At 32.8% G+C, this 9,883-nt stretch overlaps 1 protein-coding gene across 1 annotated transcript; it reads right to left on the reverse strand.

The window, feature by feature from the left end:
• Window positions 1-261: 261 nt before the first annotated feature.
• Window positions 262-6,589, reverse strand: LOC123201077 (probable sucrose-phosphate synthase 1). Its single transcript, XM_044616528.1, has 13 exons — window positions 6,113-6,589; window positions 5,925-6,014; window positions 5,146-5,387; window positions 4,900-4,963; window positions 4,038-4,736; window positions 3,799-3,915; window positions 3,491-3,622; window positions 3,168-3,344; window positions 2,902-2,955; window positions 2,754-2,816; window positions 1,705-2,640; window positions 1,471-1,598; window positions 262-936 (listed from the first exon to the last, which is right to left on the reverse strand). Exons 1-13 carry the CDS (start codon window positions 6,293-6,295, stop codon window positions 654-656), a joined length of 3,168 nt encoding a protein of 1,055 aa, XP_044472463.1. The 5' UTR covers window positions 6,296-6,589; the 3' UTR covers window positions 262-653.
• Between the last annotated feature and the right edge of the window lie 3,294 nt (window positions 6,590-9,883).

A 9,883-nucleotide genomic window follows, 5' to 3' on the forward strand; every position in this document is an offset into this window, starting at 1 on the left:
ATGATCAATGATCGTGAAGAACATGAGTGAACAATTTCACACCGAATTCAAAACAAAAAAAAAAACAACTCTAATTTCCGCATTTTATGTTTAACAAATTAATAATATTACATATAAAAACAGTTAGTAATTAATGAATACAAATAAACTAACATAGGTATATTAACTTATTTATTCTCATGGATGGTACACACAACATTACTCTTATTAAATTGCATTACTTTGTATTTTTCTCCCTTGAAATCTAACATGAAAATCATATATATAATTTTCATATAAATAACTATATATAAAATAGTATATGATTTATTCATAGTAATTTACATGCAACATTAACATTGCACAACCAAGAACGAACACCTTCAGGCTGACTTAACGAGCTCGTCTCTAGAACTCAAGAGTGGCCACAAGAAATTATCAATTAAAAAAAAAGTTGCACGCGCTAACTTGCAAACTAAAATTTTTTTTTTTTAAAAAAAAAAAGTTGATCCAACCCTGCCTGGACTGGTCATCAATGTCATATCCCAATTTGAAAACATAGGTTTTTTTTTTTTGGTTTAGGAAAAACGATACCATTTGGAGGTAGAATTGGAAAGCAAAACCTTATTACTACAAGACTGTTTTTCTGAGATTGATAGCAACTCAGCGAACGTCTATTCCTTGAGAACCCCTAATATTTCCAGTGCTGCTGTAATGCTGGACATGTTGCATGCATCGGGTTGAACTTGAACGATATTGGGACTCTCAAGTGGTGGCAATACATCCTCTAAAGTATACTTTCTATTATCATGGAGCTTACGGGAGTTGATGCCCAGTCCTTTCAATATCACTGTTTTGTGGATCCCTCCGACCAACCCTTCGTAGTCTGAGTCTCCGCATTCTCCAATAAACACAACCATTTTCTTTATATCTATGCCCCATCGAACATTAAGGTACCTGAAATTATGTCCAACTTATTTTATATACATACACATTAAAAAACCATCAACCAATTACAAGATGGAGAAGAGATTTCTTTGTTTTTTTTCTATCTCAAACTCTAAAACTTAGCTCACTCTAATTCTACAACACATATTTTCCTTTTTACATTCACTTTAACACAATTTTTACAGACAAACCTTATCTTTAAAACATTTTAACACGTCTGTCTATCCATATGCTACTTGTACCTGCTCTATTCAATTAGACTAACAACAAATAACGTCCTAACTGTTGCGTTTGGTCAAGCGTATTCGGAAAAGTCTATAACATAGGGGCTTCGCCCCACACCTCATATGAGATTAGTGGTGGTTCACTACCACCATTAATTTCCTTGAAAATTCACTTTTTGAATCTATACGTCCTAAATTCGAATGACACCTTATAAAGTTGAAGACATCACAATACAAGAGTACATTTAAATAAATTGTGAAATACTGAACTTTGTTTTTAACCCTGGCAGAGCCAGGATTCAATAAAAAGGACAAATACCTGAGGGCTTGGGATCGAGAAGCCAACACAGGGATTGCGTGAAGATTGGCACCATTCTGACAATAAATAATATGGCACCGAAGAGCCTGAATTCTCATCAGTTTCCTTAGTTCCATAACTGGAGGAATCTGCAGAGACAGAGTATGCTACATATGAGGAAAGGAGAAATTCAAGCAGCAAAAATTTATAGTTTCGGTTCTGCATCAAATTTGCAAAATGAGAGGTGAGAATTACCAGTGATGGATTTGCCACTTTGAAAGCATAGCAATGTGCAGTTGATCTTGATTCATCCTCTTCCACAATCTTTCCTTCTTCAGGCATTTTATCATTGATAGAAGCAGCCCATCGAACCAAAGTCTTCCTCAGGCCTTCACCACCCCAGCGGTATTCGGTATGTGAATGGTAATCTAAATCTACTACAAAGGGAAGCCCGGGAACATCCTCAGTGCCTGAAGATGGATAGTAGAGCTCGCTACCACTATTGCAGATGAAAGCATCAAAATCTAATGGGCTCAAACCTCCTGATGCCAGAAGAGAATGTACCTCTGAGATTGTCAATGCTGTTGACAAAATGATCCCAATAAATCCAGCAGATTTGCCCTTCCGAGCTGTTTCAACAACCTTTTTAATGATTTCAAGAAAATCTGAATTTGAATCACTGTCCACAGCAATGACAAAAATCTGTGTCCTCCTTCTCATTGCTGGGAATTTACCGGTGCTAATATTTTGGTCGGGCTTTTGTGTTCCACTGATTGTTCTCTTTGACCATGCCAAAATGGCATTCTCTAATTTGTTTTTCCCATTACCAGAATTTTCTTCAGTATCCAGAGCATTGTCAAATGTAATACCCTCTTCAATTTTGTCACCATCCAATGAAAACTTCAAGTTCAAAGATAAATCTTGTATGTCTCTCAAGGAATCACCAGGTGAATCAGATTCCAATTTTTCAAGTCCATCATCACTTCTCTGCCACTGAGGCTGCCTTGGTTTGCAACTGATTATGCGGGACAAGTATGCTTTACAGTGCTCTGGCCATGAAAACAGGTGAATATTTTTCAGTCCATTCTGTCTGCATCTCACCCAGAGTTGCTTATCAGAAACAAGCTTAAGTAGAGCATCAGCAATAGACTGCTGATCATGAGGGTCTACTAGTAGACCATTGTCAAGAACCTGTAACAAGCTCAACATGATTAACCACAAGATTACGTCAAACTTCAAGAACACTTCAGTTTACATATGAGCTAAGCAAAAGGAAGGTTGTAGACATGCAGAGATGCACAAACCCGATGGATGTCAACAGGTCCCCCATTTTTTGTGGCAACAGTAGGCAAACCATGAGCTGCTGCCTGTTAAAAAGAGAACTTGAGTAGAATTGTCAATAAGTAAACATCTGAAGCATTACAACTGTAGATTCTAGATGGGGAAGAAAACCTCAATCAAAGTAAGCCCAAATGGCTCAATGAAAGCTGGATTGATGAAAACACCCTACACCAATCCAAACAGAGAAAAATTAGGGTGAGTACAAACAAATTGAGATGGAAATTGAACGTACATACTATAGAAGAAATATGCCAGTACAAAAACTACACATTCCAATTCATTAATTAGTATACGGTGCTTATGTGTTTTCCAATATGGAACAGCAAGCCCTAAAATTAGTCTGCACCAAATCTGGATAAATAAATTACCAACCCTACCTTTGTTTTGGCTGCAAGACGATAAATGTCAGCAACTTCATACTGCTTGTGGTGCTTAGGATATGCTACTTGGCCATACAGATCATATCTGTCAATCAATTTAAGAATTGAAAGAAGTACTGATGCGTTTGTGCCAGACATTTCATCAATATCATCACGGTTTCCCATTACTAGACACTGCAACAATCAATATGGTAAGTTTCAATTTATTGAAAACTAAAATAATAAACAAAGCTCTGATTAAATGAAAAAAGAACTATAAATGGGATAATTACAAATATATATAGAATCACTGAAGCCGCAGATAGAAGATTTCGGCATACCAGATTAGCCAGCTCCCTCAAAGGGCGGCATTCACCAAATGCTTTAACCAAAGTTGTAATATTCTTCTTAGGGTCTGGTCGGGCAAGGGCAAGTATCATGGGCTTGCGTGGATTGGAAAAGAAACGCATTATCTGCCAATTCAAGACTTCAAGGTCAGTATTATATCAAAATTTCTACTGAATGCAAGTAAAAATGGATCCCAGGATAGTATGGTTTCCATTTTGCATTAAAACAATTAAAAATGAACAGAATATTGATACGCAAGGTATAAGAACCAAAAAAATGCAAAAGAAAGAACTACTACAACCTCAGACCATATAGGAGGGTCTGGAGAAGCAGGATTATCTTCATTCTTTTCCATTTCCCCATCCACATCTCCATCATGTGGAACAATATGATGAAATTCCATTCCAGGAGGAATTACCTAGAAATCAATATGACAATTTAAGACACAGGAAAATACTTAAATTACGATAGAGAAAAGCATAACAACCAACCAAACTTGCTTTAGATGCAGAATCAAATATCATATATATAAGCACTTACAACCATACGCGGCATAAACCTGCCATGACAGCTTACACCCCTTTTGATTCTTGCTCTTAATTTGCGCTCTAGTACCGGATCAAATCCATCATAAAGGCGCCATTGCTCTTCTATCTCCTGTCTAGTGCTAGTTATAACAATTTCAGTCACATCCAAAGATGACTCCTCAGCTTCTATCCGCCGCATTATTTTGTATGTTGAATTTATTTCTTCTCTTGATAATCGTCCTTGTTTCAATAGTTGTTCAAGCTTATCTCGTCCAAGTGAGTGGCCAGTGAAAACCATTGGCACATTTAAAGCTCCAGATAGCTGAGCAGCAGAGTCACCAGCATCTGCATAATGTCCATGAATTGCAACTGGCCACACAGGTTGCCCACTGCCAATTTGTTCACCCAGAACTTTGGACATCTGTACAATGTGGCTAAGTGCAGCATCAACAAATTCAGGAATATGGGGCCAAAGGAGCTCTTTTTGTATATATTTATCTTTTGGACCAAATGGTATACGGACAATATATGCACCGCTGCTCTCCCCAACCTCATGCGTCAAGTTCTCAGCTGTTCTCAAATGCAGCATCTCAGTTGGTTCAGCATAACTCCAATCTACATCTGGTGCTGATACTTGTCTCGTCAGTAAATCAACCCTATAAACTCCTGGCATTGTACCCAAAGCCCTTGCAAGTTCTACTACATATTTAACCTGTTTGAAACACCACAATACCAAACTTCATAAGTAATAGCGTGGTGCATGTTTCTTCGGAATGGATCTACAATCGTGAACGATATGAAAACAACATCAGTAAGGATTTCAAATTTTTTTTAGCAGAGAATGAATGCAACTGTGGTCATCATTAATTAATTACCTGGCCACCTGTATCAGAATCACGACCAAGCTCCATGTTTTCTCCGCGAATCAAGCCATGGAGACTGCACAAATAATTCTTGTCAATATTAATTAAAAGCCCTAATGAAAACTAGAGATTTCGTAAGCCCTGTACTAAAACATTCTGACGAATTTCAGTTTATATTCATAAGCAAAAACAGCATTGAAGATAAACCTCCAAATAACCTCATTAAGTTAAGAGGTCATAATGAAGTGCAATTCGTGCCTTATTAACACAATGTAGAGTTTCTTTTCCTTGTATTGACTAGCCCAATTCTCCATCACATCGGCAGAACTGATTCTAGTCATTGTTCCTTTATTGCTATCACCATGAGCAGAACGGTCAGCAGATGAGTCTCCTTTCTCTCCTTCTGACAAGTCTTCGGACATATCTGCTGTAGCCTCCTTGCGGCCTCTTTCCCGTTCAAGACGACGTTTAGCATTACGCTGAGCTTCCTCGCCTTCAAGCTGTTTGAGTTCAACAGAGAAAGTAAATCAAAGTCGTTGATAATTTTAAATCTAGATATGACTAATAAAGAAAATGAAATTAAAAAACATATCTGTACAAGCTAAGACTCCGTTAGAAACAATGAACCATCTAGGCATATCCAGAGCTAAAGCAAACGGAGCAGTACATCCTCTGCTCCATGTAATATATTTTTTTTCCACTGCAGTAGTGTAATTAATATGAAAGAAGTGTGTGAAATCAATTAAACAATCAATTGCACGAAAAATAATGAGACCCTTTATATGTCGGACTTAGCCCCTTATAAACCAATTAGTCGCTGATTCTAACAATTTAGAGCATGCTTTTATCTTTCATGATTAACTCTTATTTGCTTAGTGAATTCTATACGACGTAATAACAAAATGAGAATTATGAACTAAATTTCCTAAACAAATCAGATAAAAAAATCTGGTTTAAACATTACTCAATATACCTTCGATATGTAATGAATATAATTTAAAACTGAAACGCGAATCTCAATAACGACAAAAAAAAACCTGCTTCTTCTTGCGAGCCAAATTCCAAATCCTCCAACACATGTTCTCCAATCTAGTGTTCCTCTCTTGCGGACTTCTAGTAGCCGCAGCCTAAAATCATAGAATCGAAATATTCATACTAATAAAAAAAAGATAAAAAATATGAGAATAACGAGTACATTTAAATTTCAGCGGTAAAAATATCGTACTCGAACCCAAGAGCGGTAGAGATCGGTTTCATCGAAGCCGGTGATGACCTGTTCGACGAAGTAACGAGTAGGACTGAAATGTCCTCTCTCCCTAAGCAACAATGATGACTTGGCAGCGTCGATTCCTGGACCAACGTCCAGGATCGCTTCTAAGTAACTGTTAATCCAGTCATTTCCCGCCATATCGTCTCCGAATAAAGATTTACGAAAACTCAAAAAAAAAAAAAAAAAACAAACTCAAGCAATTGTATTGTTCATGAAAAACGTAAACGTGAAGTTACGTTGACGATTACGGTGACGCACATAGATTAGCGAGTTGCAGTTGTGAAGATATAGGAGGAAGGAGAGACGGTGACAGACAGTTGAAGGAGCAGTTTGATTTTGTTGCTGTAGTTTGAATTGAAAAGGAAAGAAGGAGATCATAGGAGCTTTTATACTCCAACTTTGCGATTTCTCTGGAGAATGCTTTGGAACTGCGTCATAATACGTGGCCTGCCTGTCACTTTTAACTGTAGCGTGTTTAATACATAAATGATGAACGTAAGAATATCAAAATTAAGCAACGGACATGATATTGTAATATATTGAAATTTTATTCCATACCGTATATATATATATATTATTGGTACTGAATTCAGAAATTTTTTTAATTTAAAATGTTTGTCAAATTTTTTCAAGAATATGATATATTAATTAAAATTTTTATTATTTTATTATTATTTTCTTAAAAAATTACTATATAATATATGTATGAAACTATTATGGTAATGATGTATTTTCATGAAAATGTGATTTTATTTTTAAAATTTTGTAATTTAATGGATTCAAATTAGGGAAGAGTTTAAATAAGGTTTAATTTGAGTTTGATTTGAATTAAAAGTAACAATTTGAGATTGATAAGTTAAGGTTCATTGGGCTTAATTCGATCTTGAGTAATTTCAAATTCGATTTATGTTATAAAAACAAACTTAATTTTTGATTTAAACTCAACTCATTTCATTCAAGCTCAAAGACTTAGAGTTCAAATTCAATCTTAACTTTCTAAATCTACGTGACACCATGTGCCAAAGAATTTTTTGAATTAATGAAGTCTACGTGAAATTAATGAAAAGCATCACCAACAGTAAATCAGAGGCATCTTCTAAATCTAAACCATTGATTGAAGATAAAAAGTGAATATAATTAGAATTAGAATTAGAAGTAGAAGTAGAAAGAAGAACCTGAAAGAGTGGTCGTGTCCATAACCCAACACCTGTGAAAGCCCAAAAAACGACAAAGGACAGGTACTAGTATGAAGTGTCCTTCTTGATTTATAATAATAATATTCTTGAAAACAATATAATCCCTAAATAATTGAATTTAATATTCAAAATAAAAAAAAAAAAAGTTTATGTGAGATTATATTCGAGATTATGTACCACATCTTTCTATTCTATTTATTTTGGATTAATATTATAGTTACACCAATTGGTAAATTATTAGTGGCTTAACTCGGAGTACTCTCAATTATTATTAAATTAAGTTTAAATTAATTGTTTTTCACTCGTAAATTTTACGCTTTTAATTTGAATATGTTATGAATAAACCCCTAAAAATTAAAACTCTTCTTAATTTGTACTCCAAAATCTTACATTTACCCTTCTAAACTTATATATATATATATATATATATATATCTTGAATGAAAAAAATTTCATTTGGCCATCCAGATTTCAAAATTTTCACATACAACTCAAACTTTGAATATTAAATTTAAATATATATAAGTTACGTAATTCAATTATAAACTTTTTAGTCAAACTCTTTATCTTTAGTTTAAATTGCAAACTTATAAATTTGTTGAACTTAAGTATTGCATAAACTTAACTTAACCAAACTTACTTGAGTCCGGTAATACTTGACTAGATTCAATTATAATTATAATACAAAAATAAAAAATAAAAATGTATAGATCTGATTGAGTGATTTGAGTTTAAAAAAAAAATAATGTGTTATTATTCATTATCTTTGTACTTAATAGCTCCTAAGCATTATGCTGTTGGTTATGTTTTTAGCGTAAGAATAAACCATATCCATCCATTCAACAAGTACAATTCCTTTCAAGAGAAGGAAAAGCAACCCAGCTTTACAATTTTCCTATCTATTTTGCTAAGTACATACAGACGAAATCTTAAGAGCCTGGCCCGGAGGATGTAAGAGCTTTTTATGTTTATTCATTCATCGGTTGGGTTTGATAATGATATTTCATGAGCCGTGTCTATATCATATCAATGCCTATAAAAATGTGAGCTTCAACGGCTCCTTAAACCTCAAGACCCAAATCATGACTTTCTGCACTCCGTGAATGTAAAATTATTTTTTTATATTTGTGATATATTATTATATAATTAAATATTATTTTATTTAAAATTATTTAATTATATAATAATATATATTTAAATTTTTTTATTAATATTATATATAGATTCCAAAAAAGATATTGATTTGAGTTATGGTTAAAAGAGTTTTAACTATTAAATTATATCGATTTGGGGTTAAATTAGATGAGTTATATCATATTGCAATTAGGCCCTCAAATTGAATTGGTTCAACCATCAAGTTGATTTCAATATATCTTAATTAAATCCATTTAAAAATTTTAATCAAAACCTAAAAATTGACAAATTGAAAATCTTCTTATATAAAAATAAAGATTAAATTATGATGTGATTGACTAGTTAAGTTCGAACAAAACTCAACTCATTAGTATTTAAAGTTTACCTTGTAAATAAATTTTTTTAACAATTTTTTTTCTTTTTATAATTTTATATTCAGACATATTAATTGTTCTATATTAAAATCATATTAAAGTTAACTTTTATTTAGACTTGGTTTCAAACTATAGCAAAATGCAACTTGAGAGTGAGAACTATAGTTTCTTCACATTTTGCGTCAAATTATTGTAATTTACTTACAAGATTTAATTAAAATAGACACCAATTTTTTTATATAAACCTTTTAAAGTAAACTTATAATGATTTTATTTTTCTAAACAAATTTAAATTTGCTTTTAATAATACCCCTCTCAGTTAATAACGTCATCCTCTCGATTAATTACGTTAGATTTGATATAATTTTTTTCGACAATCTTTGAGCATATTATATATGATAAGTTATAATTTGAATAATCAAAAACTTATTTGAAAACTAATCAATTTTTGTTATAATACAAATCGAAACAAAAAGATGAGCATAAGTAAAATTGATCAGTTTCTGAAAAGATGAATATAAGAATTAACCATTATTCGCATTTATATTCATCTTTTCGTTTCGCTCTCTATTAAAATAAAAATTGATCAATTTTTGAATAAGTTTTTGATTCTTCAAATCATAATTTATCAAACATAGTATGTTCAAAGGGTATTGGAAAAAACTATATCGAATCTTACATAATTAGCAGAGAGGATAACGTAATTAGCTGATAAATGTATTAATAAAAATAAAATAAAATTTATTTAAAAAAATAAAATCACTGTAAATTTGTTTTAAAAGATTTATGCGAAAAAATTCTCATAAATTTAAATAGGTTATTTGAGATTCGAAATATAACAAAATTACTAATTAATTCTAACTAATCAACTTTTTTTTAAAGAATTAAACTGGGATTGGAGGTACAAAATAATAGTACTGTTTGGCGTGGAACAGCAACAGCATTCGGTCCTATTAAATGTTGGCCCACATGATAGATCAACGTTCCAGATTTCATGATAAAATTAACCAAAATGGACGCTGT

The sequence above is a fragment of the Mangifera indica genome, chromosome 17 (assembly GCF_011075055.1).
Source record: "Mangifera indica cultivar Alphonso chromosome 17, CATAS_Mindica_2.1, whole genome shotgun sequence".
NCBI lineage: Eukaryota > Viridiplantae > Streptophyta > Magnoliopsida > Sapindales > Anacardiaceae > Mangifera > Mangifera indica.

Coding starts and splice junctions, on each gene's coding strand:
- LOC123201077 (XM_044616528.1), bottom strand. CDS start 6,295: ATGGCGGGAAATGACTGGATTAACAGTTACTTAGAAGCGATCCTGGAC. Junction 2,956..3,167: donor GTCTTGCAGCCAAAACAAAG/GTAGGGTTGGTA, acceptor GGATTGGTGTAG/GGTGTTTTCATCAATCCAGC. Junction 2,641..2,753: donor GACCTGTTGACATCCATCGG/GTTTGTGCATCT, acceptor AGCTTGTTACAG/GTTCTTGACAATGGTCTACT.